At 38.9% G+C, this 23,040-nt stretch overlaps 1 protein-coding gene and 2 pseudogenes across 3 annotated transcripts in view; 2 read left to right on the forward strand and 1 right to left on the reverse strand.

Moving 5' to 3' along the window:
* The window catches only part of GARIN1A (golgi associated RAB2 interactor 1A), a 41,306-nt gene extending 31,993 nt beyond the window's left edge, over positions 1 to 9,313 (forward strand). For all 3 annotated transcript variants that reach the window (XM_077125629.1, XM_077125475.1, XM_077125553.1), the window contains exon 5: positions 8,954 to 9,313. In XM_077125629.1, the coding sequence (XP_076981744.1) occupies positions 8,954 to 9,149 (196 nt within the window). In that variant the 3' untranslated portion in view covers positions 9,150 to 9,313. The remainder of the gene's footprint in view (positions 1 to 8,953) is intronic.
* A 2,428-nt stretch (positions 9,314 to 11,741) lies between these two features.
* Positions 11,742 to 12,849, forward strand: LOC143687256 (26S proteasome regulatory subunit 8 pseudogene; annotated as a pseudogene).
* A 1,270-nt stretch (positions 12,850 to 14,119) lies between these two features.
* On the reverse strand, positions 14,120 to 14,741 carry LOC143681664 (large ribosomal subunit protein uL6 pseudogene; annotated as a pseudogene).
* Positions 14,742 to 23,040: the final 8,299 nt, after the last annotated feature.

Genomic DNA, 23,040 nt, shown 5'->3' on the forward strand with positions numbered 1-23,040 from the left:
CCGAGGTTTTCTTTAGCAGGTTAAGCACATTTAAGACTGCTAATTTAATATCTTTGAACAGAAATTCCAATATCTGGGTTTCCTCAGGGATGATTTCTGTCAAATTCATTTTTTCCCTGTGAATAGGCCATACTTGCTTTTTTTATGCTTCATAATTTTTTTTTATAACTGGATATTCTGAGTATTATAATATGTGACTGCTCCAGTTTGAAGTTGTTATGTACTTCAGAATAACCATGTCTTTTTTCCTGATCCAGTCTTGGGGCAGCCATGTGTCTTTTAATCCTTATTCAGTATTGTGTGGCAGAAACTTTGATTGGATTGGATTTCAACGGAATGTGACTCTATCCATTCAAGGTGGGTCTTGATTAGTTTATTGGAGTCCTTTAAATGGGGAAATATTTTGGAGTTGCTTGAGGGCCAACAGAGACTCAGACATTTGGAGATACTTGGAGTGCTGACAGAGAAAGCAGACACCTAGACACGGGTGTTTGGAGATGCAAAGCCCAGCATATATTGCCACGTGACTTCCCATGAGAGGCTAAGCAAGTCAGAATCCAGAGTTGTGTCCCATCAGAGCCAAGTGAAGGCCCACAGATGCTTAAAGAGGAAACCACTGGCATCAGAATCTGGAAGCAACAGAACCAGGAACAAGGACCAGCAGATGCCAGCCAAGTCCCTTACCATATGACAGACTTCAGCCTTTCTTGAGTCAAGGTATCCTTTTCTGGATGCCTTGGTTTGAACATTTTTATGGCCTTAGGACTGCAAACTTATAACTTAACAAATTCCCTTTTAAAAACCATTGCATTTCTGGTATTTTGCATTCTGGTAGTATTCAGCAAACCAAAACAGATACCTCTCAAAATCTGATTTTCCACATTTCAGGGATTACTGATTCTTGTTGAGGCCTGCAGTCATGTTTGTGACTTCCAAACTAATTTTGCAGTGCTCAGTCCTTGAGTGTGGACTCTAAGGTTTGCATTCTGTCATCTTTTGGTCAGCCAGTAAACTGACAAAGATTTCTTTAAATGTCTGATTCCACAAAAGTGGGAAAACATTGTCTATTTAAATTCTAATAGATGCCACTGGGGCAAGTCATTGCATCCCAAGAGGGCCCAAACCAATGCAAGTATCCGTAGTAGTCCCTCACGGAAATGCCAGACCAACCAAGATATACAACTTCTAGAGGGCAAGTTCTCTATTACCCACTCTGGTACCAGCCAGGAGCTCCAAGAATACTGTCACTGTCCTTGCAGATATGCTAAGGCTGAAGAATGGGGGATGGTAGCCGGTTTGCACATGCTGCTCTCTTATGAAAGATCATGACCCTCCTCTCATCAAGCACTTCCCTGGTTTTTACATATGTCCAGTAGGTTCCAGAGTTCCAGAATAGTTTTCCCATTGGTCTTCTCAGTTAGAAGAAACAAACACCTAGAGCTTCCTACTCCATCATTTTCCCCAAGATCACTGATGTAATTTTACTCCAGTTAGTAAGTATAAGGCAACCAAAGGTCTATTCTATTTTTTACAGACTCTCTGTATTTCTCTCCCCCTTTTTTATTGTTATACTTTATCACATTTTCACAGCATGTAGTCATTTCATACCATACTTCCTCCTTTCTAACCATTTTATTTCTATAAATTAATTTATTTAATACTCTTATCCATTTATATTGATATTTATCCAGTTATTTTAGTTGTTTGAAGCCCTTTCTTTAGCACATTTCTCAGGATGGACTCATGGGTATAAAATATATTCCATGAATTTCTTGCATGTTCCTAAATAGTTTGTCTGGTACTTTTATACTTGGAAGTTTCCCTGGATACAGAATCTTTGGCACATAATTTCCCTGGATACAGAATGCTTGGCTCATAGTTGCTTTTCTTGAGTATTCTAAACATGTCAATCCAATATATTCTGTTATAAAACATTGTTGTCTAAAAATCTGATGATAATTTGATTTTCTTTCTCCTGTAAATGACTTGGTCAGTTGCCTGGATGGCCAAAGGAGGTGTTTTTTATTTTTTCCTTTCTCCTTAAAGCCCAGTATTTTAACTAGCCTATGTTTCAGTACTGGTCATTCTGGGTTGATTTTACCAGATATATGGTGTGCCCTTATGTGGTAGTTTGAAGGTGTATATACTTCAGGAAAGACCATGTTCTTTTTTTTATATATATATAAGTGTATTTTCTTTTATGTATAAAAACAAAGTCCCCCAAAATAGTTTGTTAAACTAGCTATTGACAAGATGTTAAATAATTTTTCCCTTGCTTTGGTTAAAAGAGCCTAGGAACAGCAGTCAGTTCCCCTTTTCTGAGTAGCCTATAAACACAGTAATAGGACTACTTTTCATGCAGAATAAACAAACCTTTTTTAAATTTTAATTAACTTTAAACTAAATTAAACATTTTTACTAATAAATGATTTTTAAGTAGCATCTTTATCCTATTATCTTGGGCATAACATATATGCCAATTTAAAGAAACAAAATTTCTCCCACTATAGTAATTACAGGTGTTGATGCAAACCAGCTGTGGTAGTTAGATTCGGTTGTCAACTTGGCCAGGTGAAGGCACTGTTCTAGTTTTCTAGCTGTTGGAATGCAATATACCAGAAATGGAATGGCTTTTAAAAAGGGGAACTTAATAAGTTGCTAGTTTACAGTTCTAAGGCTGAGAAAATGTCCCAATTAAAACAAGTCTATAGAAATGTCCAATCAAAAGCATCCAGGGAAAGATACCTTGGTTCAAGAAGGCCGATGAAGTTCAGGGTTCCTCCCTCATCTGGAAAGGCACATGGCAAGCAAGGCATCATCTGCTACTTTCTCTCCTGGCTTCCTGTTTCATCAAGCTCCCCGGGAGGCATTTTCCTTCTTCATCTTCAAAGGTCGCTGGCATGTGGACTCTGCTTCATAGTGCTGCAGCATTTGCTGCTCTCTCTGAATCTCTTACTCTCCAAAATATTTCCTCTTTTACAGGACTTCAATAAACCAATCAAGACCCACCCAAATGGATGGAGACATGTCATCCCCTAGTCCAGTTTAACAACCATTCTTGACTAAATCACATCATCCAGGGAGAAGATCTCATTACAGTTTCAAACATACAGTATTGAATAGAGATTATTCTACCTTTATAAAATGGTATTTATATTAAAACATGGCTTTTCTTAGGGGGCATACTTCCTTTCAAACCAGCACAGGCACCTAGTTCAGTTGCTGTGGACATGAGCCAATGGTAGGTGAACCTCATCTGTTGCTGATTTACATCTGCAGTTGGTTAGGAGGCATGCCTGCTGCAATGAAGGACGTTTGACTTAATTGGCTGGTGCTTAAATGAAAGAGTTCAGCATAGCACAGCCTAAGCAGCTCAGCATTCCTCATCTCAGCACTGGTAGCTCAGCCCAGGCCTTTGGAGATGCAGAATGAAGTCACCCCGGGGAAAGTTGTCGGAACCCAGGGGCCTGGAGAGAAGACCAGCAGAGACCATCCTGTGCCTTCCCACGTAAGAAAGAACCTTAGTGGAAAGTTAGCTACCTTTCCTCTGAAGAACTAACAAAATAAATCCCCTTTTATTAAAAGCCAATCCGTCTCTGGTGTGTTGCATTCCGGCAGCTAGCAAACTAGAACACCAGCTATGAAATGAAATTACTTTAATGTACCTTTAAAAATATACTAGGAATAGAAAATGAATTGAAAATTGATGTTTTTCTAAAATAATAGATTAATACTTTACTGCAGAACATAATTCAAACTATTGTTGGCACTTCAATATATTCCTAAAGAAATGGTTAAAAGAACATTTTGTATAACAAAATTGGAACAGAATTTAAGATTCTAATTTATGGCTATGAAAAGGCAATTAATTTATTTTTAAAATTATAGCCAATGATTAAAGATACTTCAAAAATATAAACATTTGGTCTGACAGTCTTTAGTACTGGTTAAAACAGTCTAATGTTTGTTGCTGTCTATGAAGCATATGCATCTCCTTTGTGGATAAATCATGTGCTGCAGAGAACCCAAAACTTGATGGCATTCTCTTAAGTTAAACAAACATATCTGAAGAAAAAAATCTGTTTTTGTCCTAATTTTGATCCTAAATAAAAATGCAAATTTCAGAAACAATTAAGAATGATCTCAACCAAATCTTAGGATCATTGCAAATGTGAGAATTTTATCTCTAAGAGCCAAGTTCTTATTTGCCCTTTGCTATTCCTCTCATCACTGCTCCACTCCACAAACATCATTCAGTTGCAGAAGTGAAAACCCCCAAAAAGAAGAGGAACAAAAGAACTCAGCCCCAAAACCACCCAACATCCCAGTGGGTTCACTTAGCCCGCGGGACATGAGAGACTATATCTTTCGGGGTAGGTTAGGGGCAATCAAAATGGATGAAGCAACACTTCAGCAAAGCAACCATCAGTTGTCCTCACAGACAGTGAAAAATAATTATACAAAATTAACCAAATATAAATGTAATACCTTGCTGTATGTTCAGAATTGGGTTTCATATCTTTGCAATGTCCTTAGTCAACTGCTCACCAATATTTTCTGAGTCTATCTGAAGTATCTTTATTAAACCATTAAAAGTACTGATTCAACAACTAGTCACTTATAAGTATGATGATTAAGAAATCAGTTTCTCAGTTATCACTCTGTACAGTACACTCACAAGTACTGCAAACAAAAGAGTATTAAAAATGAAATAGTAGTCCCTCACTTCTAAACTGGACACAGGAGCAAGACCATATTCTTTTAATCCATTCCTGGTGGGTGTAGACTTATTGTAGGTGGAACCTTTTGATTATTTCAAATGAGGAGTATCCAGGGTGGGTCTTAATCCTCTTACTGGAGAGCTTTATAAGAGGATAAAAGAGAGAGAAGACAGAAAAAAGCCCCCAGAGAAGCTAAGGGAGGACCCACAGAAAATAGGGAGGACACCACTGAACCCAGAAGCTGAAAGCAACAAAAGCTGGGAGAGAAGGAGACACCAGCATGTGCCTTCCCATGTGACAGAGGTGTCCTGGGTGCCAGCAGCCTGTCTCCAGAGTCCAGATATCATCTGGTAATGATATTTTGGTGCTTGGCTTTTCTGTCACAAAGCAATGCATATGGCAATGCACATGGCAGCATTTTCTCCTTTCTCTTCCATGAAGAAGAGAAATGTTAAGTTGGACATTTTCATGGCCTAAGAACTGTAAATTGTAAGTTAATAAATCCCCATTGTAAAAGCCAACCCATTTCTGGTATATTGCATTTCCTCAGCTTTACTAAACCAGAATACCTTATATGTAGCTTCCAGGCATTTTTATAACTTCAAGATAGCTTGAATTATAATGTAAAACTTTCCTCTTTGAATACTGTTGTTGATTGAATCATGTTCCTCGCAAAAGGCATGTTCAGGTCTCAACCCCTTGTTCCATGGGTGTGAAGCCATTTGTAAATAGGACCTTTGAAGATGTTAGTAGCTGAGGTGAGCTCAAATGGAACAAGACTGGACCTTAATCCAGTATGCAGAAGTCCTTACAAGCAAAAAAAAAGTAGAAACAGAGAGAGAAGCAATGGGGAGCCAGAAGAGGCTGGAAATCTTCGAGGCAGAGAATGGAGAAAATGCTGCCCTGTGCATTGCCCTATTAGAAAAGCCACACAGCAAGAATCGCCAGCAGCCAGCCCTGGAAGGCATCTTCTTGAGGAAAGTATCACCTGCTGCAGTCTCAGTTGTGAGCTTCTCCTGGCCTCAAAGCTTTGAAAATCCCCATTGTTTAAGCCAACCTATTGTATGGAATTTGTTTTAGCAGCCAGGAGACTAAAACAGATACTCATTATCTTTATGCTGCTTCATCTTTTCCTGTCTAATATACCTGTCACTTTCTCTATGTAAATTTTTTAACCTTTTTCTCTTAGCACATTATCTGTTGTGTTTGTTTGTTTACTCTTGTGTTCTTTGTAGTTTAGGTTTTGTTTTAGAGATCTGGTTTCTTAAAAGTTTCTAACTCTTGCCTCAAGTTTTGTCACTTCATTTATGAATCTTTTAAATTCTGACTTAAATGTCATTCCATCATTTTCTTAATTTCTTTTAGTTCATTTTGAAATGCTGGGTTGCAGTTTTCCTTTGTAGGCACATTTTTATAGCATGCTTTCATTGTCTCAAAGTATTTATTATGTTCTATGTGCTCTTTCTTATATAACTTTGTACAGGATTTAAACATGATCCTTTTATGATGTTCTAGTTTGCTAGCTGCCGGAATGCAATATACCAGAAATGGAACGGCTTTTAACAAGGGGAATTTAATAAGTTGCTAGTTTACAGTTCTAAGGCCGAGAAAATGTCCCAATTAAAACAAGTCTATAGAGATGTCCAATCAAAGGCATCCAGGGAAAGATACCTTGGTTCAAGAAGGCTGATGAAGTTCAGGGTTTCTCTCTCAAGTGAGAAGGCACATGACAAACACAGTCACAGCCCCTCTCTCGGCTGGAAGGGCACATGGCAAACACGGCGTCATCTGCTAGCTTCCTCTCCTGGCTTCCGGTTTCATGAAGCTCCCCGGGGGAGACGTTTTCCTTCTTCATCTCCAAAGGTCACTGGCTGGTGGACTCTCTGCTTCGTGGTGCTGCAGCATTCTCTGCTCTCTCTGAATCTCTCATTCTCCAAAATATTTCCTCTTTTATAGGACTCCAATAAACCAATCAAGACCCACCCAAATGGGTGGAGACATATCATCACCTAATCCCGTTTAACAACCACTCTTGACTAAATCACATCATCCAGGGAGGTGATCTCATTACGGTTTCAAACATACAGTATTGAGTAGGGATTATTCTACCTTTATGAAATGGGATTTATATTAAAACATGGCTTTTCTTAGGGGGCATGCTTCCTTTCAAACCAGCACGGATGCTTATTATTATTATTCTCTGCATGGGCAGGCACCGGGAATCAAACCCAGGTCTTCGGCATGGCAGGCGAGAACTCTACCTGCTGAGCCACTGTGGCCTGCTCTGTGATATTTATTTTTTTGTGAAATTCTGGATGTTTGGGAAGGAGAGTTGGGGCAGGATAGCTTTTCTAGTTTTGTTGTAGAGTTCCTTCTTGTGTTAATTTTGTGAAGTGTTTGTGACCTTGTGCTTTCTGCAACTCCCTGGCTACGTTTCCCTCCCCCTATCTTTTTAGCTGACTATCCTCTTTAACTTGCCTCAATTGTCCCCATCCTGCTCAACTTGGATTTCATGTCCAGTGGCTTTTCTTCCTTAGCATTTGACTTTGTCCTGTGAAGGAGCTTCTTTGGCTGGTTTTGAGAGATCATAAAGCACAAACTGCTCCAGCCACTTCAGACTTCACCATGGATCCCTTCCGACAGCCTCCCGGTTCCCATTGCTCCCCTCAGCTCAGGCTGCCTTCCTTTCCACGGGGTGGCCTTGGTCGATCTAGGAATTCTCCTATTTTCAAGTCCACCACAGCCCTATTGCATCTCTCTGCTTCCTCTCCTGCAGGTACTGTGTCACACGGTTTTTCTAGCTGTCTCTTTGTAGCTGTAATTTTTAATTATGAGCCTTATCTCAAATAGGTATTTTATTTGTGCGACTTGTGTTAGCCTGGACCGGGAGAAGATGACCCCACAAAACCATTTTCAACTTGCTTCAGCCAGATGCCTCGGGGATATAAATGACTCTGGAGAAATTTTTTATATTAGTTTCTCAGCTTGGGAGTTCTCGGACCATGTGTATGTTCAGACCTCAAGCCAGTATGAAAATAGGCCCAAAGAAAGGAATTTTCAGAGAAGATTTTCATTTTGACTCTGAGCCCAGGCTGATACAGTTGGCCTTCCTTTGCCCCTGAATGGATTTATTTATAGTGTATCCTTTCACTGAGGGTGTAGTTTTGAAAGTCCTGGAATTATGCAAATATCTCAGGTCCAAGGCTTTATCTCCTATCTTACATGGCCATCAAAATGCGAGCCCTTGGTTACCAAGACAAGCAGGTCCCTCTGGACAGCCCCAGCTTCAGCTCATACTCCCTTCTGCAGATTTTAGGTCACTCTTAGTTTTAGGCCACTGGGATTTTCCTATACTTTTTAGTACTTGAATAATGCATTGAAATTATGTTTATTATATTTTATCTAGCATTTCTAGGTGTTTCATAGAAGGAGTTTTTTTAGATTGTTCAACCATCTTGCCAGTCTCTAGCTAAATAAATCTAAAATTATTTACACATAAAAAAAATCACTGCACTTATCTCTGAATAGTAATGCTGTGAGTGGTTTTCATTTTATTTTTGCTGCAGTTTTATAGTTTATATTTCTCTTTTAAAGACAACATGCATTCTACTTATAGTCAGAATTTTTAAGAGAATTTGCCCCTCCTCTTTTTAAATACACTAAGTCATGGTGATTATTCTTAAGTTATTATTTTTATGAAAAACTGATTTAAGGTTTTCTCCTATCTTACATGGCCATCAAAATGCAAGCCCTTGGTTACTAAGACAAGCAGGTCCCTCTGAACAGCCCCAGCTTCAGCTCATACTCCCTTCTGAAGATTTTAGGTCACTCTTAGTTTTTGGCCACTGGGATTTTCCTATACTTTTTAGTACTTCAACAATGCATTAGGCTTATGCCACACCTGCCAGGTTAGAGTGGTCATCAAGCACATCCCAGTGGATTCAGATTTTGCCTTTGGGTGGGTCTTAACACATTAAATTCTCAACATATCAAAACAGTGCTTAAAGTATGAAGAAGTATCTTTCCTGTCCTCAGCTCCAGACTCCCTCCTCTTTGCTTTCTCCCTTCAAGTCAAGTCACTTTTAGATACATCCTACCATATATATATATATTGTCCATGACCATCATTTCCATATACACATCTGTATCCAAGGTTTTCAAATGAGATTTTTAACAAAGTGTTCTTTTTCTTCTATTGCTTTCATTGACTCCAAATTCCTGGGCCGCAACAGACACTCCAGCACCACCACTGACATGGGCAAGTCCAGCAGCAACAAGATACCCTCGCTGGTGGCAAGTGCAATCAGTCCGAATATACCCATGAGAGCCACCTTGAGCCACAGCCTCTGGGAACAAGAGAGCTCAGAAGAGCCCTCCATCGAGGCACCTGTAGCCAGTGCCCTAGGAGAGGACTTTTGGGGACCCTAACACCCAGCCCAAACAGGACAATCTTTCCTCGGCTTTAGTGCACTTGCTACAACTTCCTGTAATGCCACTTTCCCATTGCAGGCCAGGTGAACATGGGAGAGGTAAGATGGTGTTTGTAACAAGGTGCTTCTGTATTTCCATCAATAAATCTCCTGGTGAATCCCTCTTTGTTGTAGGTTGTGCTATAGGGAGGCGTCAAGCTGGATAAGGACAAGTTAGTAGCAAGTGTTCACTCCTTGGAAAACAAGTTGAAAAAAAAGTTTCTGTCTTCTCACTTGAAACCCCAAAGCAGACAAACAAAGCCAAGTAAGCTAGTCCAAAGAAAAGGGCCTCTAGAAATAACCCAACTTCCTGTTTCAAAGGAAAGAGGATGCCTAGTAAAGCTGAGGTAGGGTTGCTACAAGCCCAAAGTGAAAGATAGCATACAAATGATGATAGCCAGCTGGGAGGTACCTTTGTGTTGCTCCACTTCTTGAGCAAGGAATCGACTCCTCACCTACCTGCATTAGTGTCAAAGCTACAAGGCTCACCAGGGTCATACACACTTTGGCTATCAATGAAGGCAGGGATTCTGATAGAGGAAATGGTGACCGCCCTGCCGCTGGAAGTCCTGTGTGATTTGACTCTTACTACCAGAACCTAATGGAAGCAAACCTAATGGAAGGTGTATTGTGTGTACTGGAGATGAGGGTGGGAGCTTTGGCCAGTCTCTAGACAAACAGAAAATATTTACTTGGGAAATAATACCACAAGTGTTCAACAAGTGCTTATTGAGCTCCTGCTAAGTGCCAAGCACTATCCTAATTAAGGGTGTATGAGGGAGAATGAGACAGATATACGAATTCTCAGCCTTTGGAGAGGGTTTGGAAGAGCATACCGAGCCTGTTTTGGAGACATAGGGAGGATGCTAAGGTTGAGGTTGAGCCACCCTGTAAATAAAGGCCGGAGGACCTGTTTTCCCATATTCGCCCTTTGTGTGATAGGGGGAGGTAGGCAGAGCCATAAATCTGACTGGATTTGTTTGGAAAAGACATCTGAACTGAAAGGCTACCTACTGTTTGTAGATTTTTCATGTCCCAAATAAAATACAAAACAAAAACATTATTTTGACTTACTACAATAGAATAAACTGAGAATCATTGGGGTTGGTGAGGAGTATTTAGAAGGTGAATTTACAAGAGATTAATATAAAGGGTGACCATCCTTCCCAATTTATGCCTGCTGTCCAAGCACCATTTTTAATAGTGTACCCCTTCACTCTCAAAGGTGTCCTTGGATGAATGGTAAATTATATGGTTCCTTAACTAATAAGGTATGTTTATAAACATTTAAGAGATAGCTATCCTTGTTTCTATTATCTTGGTTTACACCTCCATCAGCTCTCAATTAGACTATTGCAATAACCACAGTTGGGCTCACAGACTCTATCATCATCACAGCAATTTTTTTGAAACATAAATCTGACCATAGTTCTCCCCTTGATAATACCACATTTTTTGACATGAAATGACAAGACCATGCCATCTTTCCAGTCTCTCCACTAATCTCTACCCCTCTTGAACTTTGTGCTTCTACTATGCCAAACTTCATGTTATTTTCTCATCATGTTTTTATGTACTGCAAGTATGTTGCATATACTTTTGCTCTATCCAAGATACCCCTCCATGCTTTTCCTATCTGTTGCCCTTTGAATACTTGTCCTTGATGGAGTTTTTCCACGTTACTATTGTACCCTATGTGTGTCTTGTATTGAAGCACTTCTCCAACCATTGTAGGTATTGGTTTAACATCTATCTCCTAATCAGAATACAGGGTAAAAGATGATATTGTTTGTATTTTAAAACTTCAACTTCTGTAGGAGTCCAAAGGAAGAGATGTTTATTTGGTACAAAATTCAAATTTTCTATAGTACACTATTTAACTTAAATGACCTAATTACATGGAACCTAGACTAGGAAATGAGAAATTGTTACTCTGTACAGGTTAATGTAATACCCAGATACATTCCAGAGTATTTTGGACAGAAAATAAAAACATATTAGAAAAGCCACCTTGAGGAACTAGAGAAAAATATAGATTTATTAAACACCTGGAGAATTCCTGATATTCTCTCAGGCATTAGGGACACCCAATTTAGTAAGCCAAGCCCTTGCTTCCCTTTATGAAACTTATCTCTGCAATGGCAAAGCTAGGCCTGCATGTAATTATGCCTAAGAATCACCTCCAGAGAGCCTCTTTTGTTGCTCAGGTGTAACCTCTTTAAGCCAGTTCTGCAAATAAATTCTCTATCCTCCCTTCTACATGGGACATGACTCCCAGAGATGAGCCTGACCCTGGCATTGTGGGATTGAGAATGACCAAAAGGGGGGAAAGAAATGGAACAAAGCAAAGTTTCAGTGGCTAAGAGATTTCAAAAAGAGTTGAGAGGTCATTCTGGAGGTTACCTTTATGCAAGCTTTAGCCAGCTATTTCAAACTACCCAACCAACAGTATTCTGAAAATCCTAGGGAGTGCCCTAGGCTCTATCTAAATCTGTATAAAAGTTTTTCTTAGGAAGATGGGTATGCCTGCCACCTCTGCTGAAGATGGAAAATGTCGCTTGACAGGCCAGAGCAGATGGAACTGGAAGAAGGGAAGGCAGGCAGTGGACTCTGCCAATATTACCTGTCCAAGAGTAAAGAATTTCAGCTGATTGTGAATAACAAGAGTCAAAACTTCTGGTGGCCATAGGCACAGAGTAAAGAGCTGAATACAAAATTTCATGGTGTGGAAAGAGCTCCAGCTGCTGCAGGAACAGGGCTCATATGTGGGGGAAGTTGTCAGGCAATGGGTAAGAAGAAAGTGTTGGTTAAGGTACATCCTGAGGGCAAGTTTGTTGCAGATGTGGAAAAGAACATTGACATCAATGATGTGACACCCAGCTGCTGGCTGGCTGTAAGGAATGACAGCTCTACTTTGCACAAGATCCTGCAATAAGGTGGACCCACTGGTGTCATTTGTGATGGTGGAGAAGGCACCAGATTCAACTTATGAGATGATTGGTGGATTGGACAAGTAGATCAAGGATATCAAAGAAGTGATTGAGCTGCCAGTTAAGCATCTTGAGCTTTTTGAAGACTTGGGCATTGCACAACCCAAGGGAGTGCTGTTGTATGGACTGCCAGGCATGGGAAGACATTGTTGGTACAGAAATTCACTGGAGAAGGGGCAAGAATAGTGAGAGAGCTCTTTGTGATGGCTTGAGAACATGTTCCATCCATTATCTCCATGGACGAAATTGGCTCCTCAGAGCTGGAAGGGGGTTCTTGAGGGAACAGTGATGTACAGTGCACAATGCTGGAGCTTCTCAGCCAGCTGGATGACTTTGAGGCCACCAGGAATATCAAGGTCATCATGGTTACTAATAAGATTGATATCCTGGACTCAGCATTGCTTCATCTAGGGTGCATCAACAGAAAAATTGAATTCCCACCCCCAAGTGAGGAGGCCTGGTTAAACATTTTGAAGATCCATTCTCAGAAAATGAAACTAACCCAGGAGATCAATCTGAGGAAAATTGCTGAGCTCGTGCCAGGAGCATCAGGGGCTGAAGTGAAGGGTGTATGCCCTGCGGGAACCCAAGAGGACCTGAGATACAGTAGCTAAGGTTGTGCAGAAGGATAGTGAGAAAAACATGTCCATCAAGAAGCTGTGGAAGTGATGTGGACCTGCTTTGTGTGGATCCCTCAAATAAAGCTCTGTGGGACATGCTCTAAAAAAATTTTTTTTTTCTAAGTTAGTTTATTTTTTCAGAAACTTATCCTAAGCCAGATAAGTCCTGGAACCCAAAGGTACCAGTCTCTCCAAGAACAACAACCAGGTTCATTCCTTTACCCCAGAAAGTCAACACCCCTTTCCAGCATGAAGAGGTTAAAATGGTCATTGCCCAGATATCCCTAAAGAGTAAGAGAAAGATCAAATGAGAGGGAGGAGGTTTAACTGAGAAATTTGGATTTAACAAATGACTGTGACTACTAACACATTATATAGATATTTACTTTTGGTGTCTAGTGTTTTAAAATAAAAGCCAGAAGGAAATACCTGAAGCCCTGGTCTTTGATAATGATTGTATAACATTATTGTAAAAAAACAAAACAAAACACTATATTGCCAAAAAAAAAAAAGTCAGTTGCCCATGTTTGTATGGGTCTACTTCTGGATATTTTGTTCTGTTCCACTGATATATATATATATAATCTATGAATTCTACACTGTCTTAGTTAGCCTACCTCTATTCTAAGTCTTAAAATTGGGTAGACTGCAATACTAGCGGTCAGTAAGAGGGAACTATAAGGGGGATGGGATGTATTTCTTTTTCTTTTTTGGAGTAATGCAAATGTTCTAAAAATGATCATGGTTATAAGTACACAATTGTGTGATGATATTGTGAACCATTGATTGTATACTTTGGATGAATTGCATGGTGTGTGTAGGTATCTCAATAAAATTACATTTTAAAATATTTCACTGGCAATAGCAACTAAAAGAATCAAACATCTAGGAATCTTTTTAAAGAAGGATGTAAAGGTTTTGTAATGTAGAAAACTATAAAACATTGTTAAAAGAAATACGAGAAGACCTATATATGCAGAAGTATATTCTGTGTTCATGGATTGGAAGACTAAATATTTTTAAAATGTTGATTCTACCCAAAGCCATTTACAGATTGAATGCAATCCCAATAAAAGTTCCAGCAGCCTTCTTTGCAGAAATGAAAAAAGCCAATCATCCCATTTTCATGGAAGGGTAATGGTGTACCCAAAGCCATCTGAAAAAGAGCAAAGTTGGAGAACACACACCTCCCAATTTTCAAAATTATTATGAAGCTACCGTGGTCAAAACAGACATAGACCAATGGAATGGAACTGAGAGTTGAGAAATAAACCCTCATATCTGTGACCGATTGATTTTTTTTTTTTAACAAATGAGCTTTATTGCTTCTTCAAAATCAAATAGGTCTGGTATCTTGTTTCCATCGCTGCACCACTCCTTAGATCTTGTTCATCAGCCTGTTGAACCATTCCTTTTGCAGAAACAAATTTTCTTATTTCCTTGTTTATCACTGTCGTGGCTTGCTGAATCAAAGCAGCTGAATTTGATACAAGTTCAATGTCATTTTCTTCAAAAATTAACTCATCTTTCTGGGCTTGAGATACCGAACAGGCAATACCTGGCCTCATCTAAACCCTGCGGATGTATTTTTCAGCCAAGAAATTTCAGATTTCATCCAGAGACCCACTCTCCTGAATGACTACATTGATGGGGAAGTGAGCACACCCAGACGTCATCTTGTAACGGAAGCCCAGGGGAACACCCTTGACCATATTCTGTACATGAATACAGAATAGTGCGAACTGTAGCCAGTTCCTATTTCCTATTTGTCAACCTGAAGCCTTTTCTTTTTCTTCCCAAGTAGACCGAGCTCTACATTGATATGATTGAAGTCCCTTTGCAGGGTTCCTCTGAGGCCCTTCACAATAACTGTGCATCCCTTCAGTATATGTTGAAATTTTCTGGAATGTCGACAGTCTGGTTGCTAACAATGGTCTTCATTCTCTCAGATGCAGCAAAGAGAGGACCAATTGATTTTTGACAAAGTTGCCAAGTCCACTCACTGAGGAAATAATTGTCTCTTTAAAAAATGTTGCCAATAAAACAGAATATCCATTTGCAAAAGAATAAAAGTAGACCCCTGTGCTGGTTTCAAAGGATGTATGTCCCCTAGAAAAAGCCACGTTTTAATCTAAATCCCATTTTGTAAAAGGCACAATAATCCCTATTCAATATTGTATGTTTGAATCTGTAATTAGATAATCTCCCTGGAGATGTAATTTAATCAAGAGTGGTTGTTAAATTGGATGAGGTAGAGGCATGTCTCCATCCATTTGGGTGGGTCTTGATTAGTTTCTGAAGTCCTATAAAAGAGGAAACGGAGATTCAGAGAGAGCAGAGAATGTTGCAGCACCACGAAGCAGAGAGTCCACGAGCCAGCGACCTTTGGAGATGAAAATGGAAATGCCGCCCGGGGAGCTTCATGAAATAGGAAGCCAGGAGAAGAAGCTAGCAAATGATGCCGTGTCTGCCATGTGCCCTTCCAGATGAAAGAGGAACCCTGACCATGTCCACCATGTGCCTTTCCAGATGAGAGAGAAACTGTGACTGTGTTTACCATGTGCCTTCTCACTTGAGAGAGAAACCCTGAACTGCATCGGCCTTCTTGAACCAAGGTATCTTTCTCTGGATGCCTTTGATTGGACATTTCTATAGATTTACTTTAATTGGGACATTTTTTCGGCCTTAGAACTGCAAACTAGCAACTTATTAAATTACCCTTTTAAAGAAGCCATTCTGTTTCTGGTATATTGCATTCCGGCAGCTAGCAAACTAGAACAACCCCTACCACATATCATGTACAAAAAACTCAGAATAGGTCAAACACCTCAGCATAAGAACCAAAACAATAACCAGAATACTTAGATTTCTTAGCATTTTTACCCCAGACTCCTCTGCAAGTCTAACCAATTTCCATCAAGCTCTTCTTCTAAAACCTTTGATGAGCAGTGATGGAGAAAGAATTTTCAGTTGCTTCCATAGACTTTACCTGTTCGTTTCCCTGCCCTTGGACTTGCAGTGACCACCAGGAACACAGGACAGCAGCTTGCTCCTGGAAGAAATCTTAGGGAAGCATCTTTAGGACTTTGTATTAGGCAGTGGTTTCTTAGGCTTTACACCAAAAGCATAAGCAACAAAAGAAACTACAAATAAATGGATCTTCATCACAGTTTAAAACTTTTGCGCATCAAAGGACTTCATTATGAAGGTAAAAGGCAACAAACAAAATGGAAGAAAATATTTGGAGACCGCATATCCAATAATTTTTTATATCTAGGTTATATAAAGATCTACTATTCAACAACAAAAAGACAAACAACACAATTTTAAAAACAGAAAAGGGACTTACATAGACATCTTCCCAAAAAAAAGATATATAAATTGCCAATAAGTACATGCAGAGATGCTCAATATCATAAGACATTAGAGAAATACATATCAAAACCACAATTAAGTACCATTTTATATTCAATAGAATGATTGATATTTTAAAAATATAACAAGTGCTCATGAGGATGTGGAGAAATCCTTTCAATGTTGATGGGGATGTAGATTGGTGCTGTTGTTGTGGAAATCAGTTTGGTGTTCCTCAAAAATTAGGTATAGAATTATTAGGTGATATGGCAAGCATGTACCCAAAGAAAAGTAGGGACTCAAACAGATATTTGCACACCAGTGTTCAGAGTGCTATTTTTCTCAATTGCCAAAAGGTGGAGGCAATTCAAGTGCCCATCAATGGTGGAATGGATAAACAAAATATAGTATATCTATAAAATGGAATATTATTCAACCATAAAAAAGAATGAAGTTCTGATACATGCTATAGCATGGATGAATTTTGAAGACATCAGGTTGAGTGAAATAAGCCAGACACAAAAGGGAAAAATATTGCATGATCTCACTTGAGATATGAATTTATTATATATTATGATATGAGATATATCATATCTCACTGATATGAAATCATTAAGAATAAGAAAATTTACGGAGTCAGAAACACAAGATGGGGTGCATTGGTGGATATAGGGAACGTGGGGTTAATGCCTAATGTGAACATGGTTTCTCTTTGGGGTGATAGAAAAGTTGTGACAATGGATGGTGGTGATGGTAGCGCAATATTGCGAATGCAGTTAATTCCACTAAATCATATATTTATGGTGGATGAAAGGGGACATTTTAGGATACATATGTTACTAAATAAAATTCTTAAAAAACAGAATTGTACAACACAAAGATTGAATTCTAAGGTAAACCATGGACTGTAGTTAATAGTATAATTAAAATAATATTGTTTCACCAATTATAGTAAAGATACCACACTAATGTATGATGATAATAATAGGGGAAACTGCATATGTGAGGGATATATATATATATATATATATATATATATATATATATATATACTCTGTATTTTCTTCATGATTTTTTTGTGAGCCTACAACTTCTCTTTAAAGAAATAGTGTTTAAACTTGGAAAAAAATCTATCTCCGTAGCTAGAGACTGTGAACTCTTTGAGACTATAAATTGATACTATTTTGTATCAGAGTTTTTTGGCTTCCAATAGAAGAAGCTAATTTTAACTTTAACCGAAAGGAATTTATTGGAAGTATATGAGTTGGCTCACTGAATGTGCTGGATTGAAACTGTTATATACCCCAGAAAAGCCAAGTTCTAATCCAGTTGTGTGGTTACAGAACTATTATTGGGTGGGACCTTTTGATTAGGTTGTTTCCATGAAGATGAGACCCACCCAATTGTGAGTGGGACCTTTTGATTAGGTTATTTCTACAGAGGTGGGGCCCCACCCATTCAAGGTGGGTCTTAATCTGCTTACTGGAGTCCTTTAAGAGGGAAACATTTTAGAGAAAGCACAGATGCTTGGAGAGCCAACACAGAGAGCAGAGAGATGAAACCAAGACACAGACGTTTGGAGATGCTAAGCTAAGAGATGAAATCTAGAATTTGCCCTGGAGAAGCTAAGTGAGGACCCACCAGAAACTTAGAGAGAAAGCCACTGAAATGAGAAGCTGAAAGCCACAAACCGGGATCAAGGACCAATAGATGCCAGCCACATGCCTTCCAGCTGACAGAAGTGTTCCAGATGCCAGAAGTCTTTCTTCAAAGTCAGGGTATCTTTCTCTGGATGCCTTAATTTGGACATTTTCACAGCCTTAGAATTGTAAATGTGTACCCTAATAAATCCCCTTTGTTAAAGCCAATCCATTTCTGGTACATTGCATTCTGGCAACCTTACTAAACTGACACACTGAATCAAAGGGAAAGCCAGTCTTGGAATGCACTGACGCTAGCACAGCTCTGGGGATTAAGGTAGGAGTTTCAAGTGCTGCAGTGGGACTGGGTGGTTTTCCCAAAGGAAATTGAGAGAAAATATAAACACAAATAGAAATGGATGTCTGGGGCTGGATAATCATAAATGTCTACTACATTCTGACTCTTTGCTCTCTGTTAGGAGAGGTCCTCTACCATGTGCCTCAACCATCTCTGCACACCTTCACTAAGTATGCCAAATTTCAAGACCTTACTGTCCCCCAACTTTAGGTCATTTCTGTAGCTAGTCAAATAGGCAATTAAATACGTCAAGGTGACTCCAGCATGGCTACCTTAGGACTGACTACTTGCTGTCCAGGGGATGGGACTGGTTTGTTTACTGTTTGCTATAAAAGGTACTGGGCCCTTAGCTCTGGGTTCCTCAGCTGCAGAGCAATCCATTGCATCTATAGCCATCATCTGTTCCCCTATGGCATTGTGTTGCCCTATGGGACTTGGAGGCAGGGTAATTGGTAATACCAGGCTGATGCTCCTGCTGTTTGCTGTGTTGTTAGTAATGAACTGCCTTGCTTTGATCCATTGAATCTGTTGTCTACTTTTGGCACCTATGGGATTATGGTGAGTCAACATACTTGCTTCCTCAGTTATCTTCTTTGGAGTCTTGGTCCTCCCTGCCAACTTTTATGAAACTTGGGAACTGCTCTGACACTGTTCAACCCTGTATACATACTTATGCTATAATTTAAAATATATATCTCCACTAACATAATGCCTCTCTCTCTTGAAAAAAAAAATGGAACTTACCTCTCTGTGGTGGTTTGAAGCTGAACCCCCAGAAAATCATGTTCTTAAAGCTAATCCATTCCTGTGGGTGTAAACCTACTGTAAGTAGGACCTTTTGATATGATTACTTCAGTTAAGGCATGACCCATTGTGGGTCTTAATCTTCTTATGGAATGAATACAGACAGAGAGAGTGAGAAAACAACAGAATCAAGAAGCTGAAATAAATGAAACCTGGAAGATAAGGGAGAGACCAGCAGATGCCATATGTGCCTTGCCATGTGGCAGAGGAACCAAGGATCACTGACAGCCAAACTTTGGGAAGAAAGCATCGCTTTGATGATACCTCGATTTAAACATTTTCCCAGACTCTAATTGTAAGCAAATAAATTACCATTGTTTGAGCTGAACAATTTAATGGCATATTGTTTTTAGCAGTCTAGGAAACAAAAACACCCTCTTTATAGGGAAAACACAAAGCCTTATCAGTTACTGCATCCATCTCTAAGTATAGATTCATTGGATAACATCCATCCGTCCCTTGGTTTGTTTCCATCTTGCCTTCATAATCCAATACTTCTAGGCCAGGTGGAAAATTTAACTACTACAAACACACTCTATGTACAATAACGCTGGAAGGAAAAACTTAAATATAAAAATATAAATGTGTGTGCATATATATAATCTGAAAATAAAAAATTATAGGTGGAAATTTTAGTATTTGTTTTTGAATCTTGGTTATAAGGTACTAGCAGGTATTTATGACTTCCTTCCCTTACTACCCATTCCATGCATCTCTTGCAATGAATCAGCATCTCAGCTGGTTGGTGTTCTTTTCCTCCTAGGAAAACCACAAGCTTTCATTCCTGAAGAACTTAAGCCCTTGATGGTCTTGCATGTGCAGAGTAGTGTCATCTGTAAACTAAGCATAGTGCTATAGGAATCACCTGGTTACCTATCCTACTCCCCCTCACCCCATTTTGTAGCTACAACTCTTTTTGCCTTTGATAGTAAGGGTTAAACAATATCATAACTGCTTTTTTTCACATGTTCATCTAATGGCAGGAGGAGCTCAAAATGGCTTTTTTCAGTTTCAATTCAGCAGAATTGTTTTTGTGCTCCTAGTAACACATCATGTTATTTAATATGTATATAAGTACATACCAAACCAGTAGAGCCTAGAGTTACAGGGATGGGAAGTAACAATTTTGTGAGCGAGCCATTAGGTGGATTCCTAGAATGTATTATTTTCATTATCAACTTGGGGTTCTTCAACCTGTATATTATGATTCTGGAGGAATTGTATCACATATTAGTATATGACTTAGAGCATGTACTTCACTTTTCAGGACCCACCCCAGTTTTTCAAACTGTCCTATTACTGGGACAGTATCATAAATGTGTATTGCTGCTCTTGCCAGGTGAAAGCAGACTTCTATTTTTCCCTATTTGGATCATGGAGGAAAATAATTTCCATATCAGTAGATGCATACCAATATCCAAGGACTATTTTGAATTCTTGCAAGGAGTGCACATCTAGAACAGCACTTACAAATGGAGTCACTGCCTTAAGTTTATGATAATTCACTATTTTCCAAACACTATCAGTCTTCTTCACATGTCAATCTAGAGATTTGATAGGGATATAAAAAAAAGTCTCCACTCCTGCCTTTTTCAAGTCTTTGTTTGTAGCACATTCTTTCTGGTTTTCTCAGAGATTTGGAATTACTTTTAATTAACTATTTTGGAAGGAAAGAATCAATCTAGGGATGCCCACTGGACCTTTCTTCCTATATTAGTAGTTTCTCCACAGGTAAGAGAGTCAATATGGGAATCGTGCAAGTTTTTGAGACTATCCTTTGCAACTAAAACTCAGAACCTGGAAAAATACACATCAGGTAGGTTTCTGGGTCTTGTTAGGCTTACCATGAGGTGGACTCAGTGAAAATTCCATTGAGGTAAGGCCATCTTCTTGTCAAAGATGGCAGATGAAACTGCATTTACTTCTGCCCGTCCTCAAACACCACTATTATGGCACTTAGTAGTACTACAATGTTTTATTATGGAAAATATCAATTATATACAGAAGTTGAAAAAAATATTATGAGGAATTTTCATGTACCTATTATTTGGCTTTAACAATTATCAATTCATGATCAATCTTGTTTTATCCATTCCCATGCCCACTGGATTATTTTGAGGCAAATCCTAGATATTACATTTCACCCACTAATATTTCAATATATATCTCTAAATAATAAAAATTATCTTAAGATATAACCATATTAACATCAAATGTTTAAAATTAATAATCTTTAATATCACCAAATATCTGGTTAGCATTTACGTTTCTTAATTTTCTTATGTTATATTTTATAGCTTATCTGAATCAAGAACTAAATAAGGTTTATATATTGTATTCTGGTTTGAAGATGTTATGTACCCCATAAAAGCCATGTATTAATCCTGATCCAATCTTGTGGGGGCAGACCTATTATTTAGGGTAGAAACTTTTATTGGATTGTTTCCATGGAGATGTGACATACCCAGATGTGGGTGTAACCTTTTGATTAGAGAAGATGTGACTCTGCCCATTCAAGGTGAGTCTTTAATAGTTTACTGGAGTCTTTAAGAAAGCTCACAGAAAGGGAAAGAGCTCAGGGCCAACATAGATGCAGATGTTTGAAGATTGAGACAGAAATAGCCCTGGTGCTAAGCAATAACTCATAGAAATAACCAAAACTTGAAGAGAAGAAATCTCCAGCCCTGGCCAGGAGATGAAACCCAGAGTTTTGCCCTGGAACAGCTAAGTGTGAACCCATATATGCTTAGAGAGGAAGCAACTGGAATCAGAAGCTGGAAACAACAGAACCAGGAACCAGAACCAGCAGATGCAAGCCACATGCCTTCCCATTTGACAGGCATCGGCTTTTCCTCAGAGGCAAGTTATCTTTCTCAGGATGCCTTAGTTTGGACATTTTTAAGGACTTGGAACTGTAACCTCATAATGTAATAAATCCCCTTTATAAAAGCCATTCCACTTCTGATATATTGCATTCCGACAGCTTTAGCAAACTAAAACACATTGCAATTAGTGGATGTATCTCTTAACATCTCTTTTAAATGCATAGCTTTTTAACCTCCATATTTTACCCCTTGCAATTATTTGTGAAAGAAACTGGATCACTGGTCCTGCAAAGTTTCCTACAGTCTGTTTTTGTTTTTTTAAAACATTTCTGCAGCATAATTTAACATGTTTATTTAACACAGATTTCTTTTAAGACATTAAACCCACAGGTCAAAGAACAGAAGAGAAAAGAACAACAACAATAACATTTTTAGAATCTGAACAGATTTATATGAATAGTAACTAACTTCAAAAGCCCAAGAAATGCAGACTCTACATTGGCAGTAGGGGGATCTGGAAATCCAAGAAACAGCCCCAGAAATATTCAGGAATTGGTCATTTCAAGTAATTCTAAAAGTGGAGATAAACACTGTTCTGAAATAGGAAGGCTGATTGAAAGCATGCTTAGGATCAAGTCAGACCTCCACATCCTCTCTCCATGACGAGAATACTAGCAGTTTATCTCTGGAAAGGAACAAAAATGACTTTTGAATGGGAACACTAGGCACAGCTAGGGGCAGAAGTATCATACTGAAAACAGAGATTGAGTGAAAGTCTACAAAGACACACACCCCTTCCCAAAGTCCCCTTCCCACACTTGGCTCCTTGACAATTTGCACAACAGGCTTGTGGCCTCTAGGTGGGAGATGGAAGCTTTTACCCTGGAAAGTACAAACAGGGGTCAGTGACCCAAATCTGGCCTGCGGCCTATTTTTGTAAGGCCTAAAGCTACAAATGGTTTTTATATTTTCAAAGAGTTAGAAAAAAAAAAAAAGCTACAGAAACCATATGTGGCTCACAAAGCCTACAATATGTATTATCTGGCCCTTTACAGGAAAAGCCTGCTAACTCCTGGTCTAGAACAGGTTTTCAGATAAAATAACCCAGCTAGATCATCAAACAGTGACCCATCAGTCAACAACCTCTGTGCTGGTTTGAAAGGATGTATGTACCCTAGAAAAGCCATGTTTTAATCAAAATCCCATTTTGTAAAGGCAGAATAATCCCTATTTAACACTGTATTTGAATCTGTAGATCA

This window comes from Tamandua tetradactyla, chromosome 1 (assembly GCF_023851605.1).
Source record: "Tamandua tetradactyla isolate mTamTet1 chromosome 1, mTamTet1.pri, whole genome shotgun sequence".
Classification (NCBI taxonomy): Eukaryota; Metazoa; Chordata; class Mammalia; order Pilosa; family Myrmecophagidae; genus Tamandua; species Tamandua tetradactyla.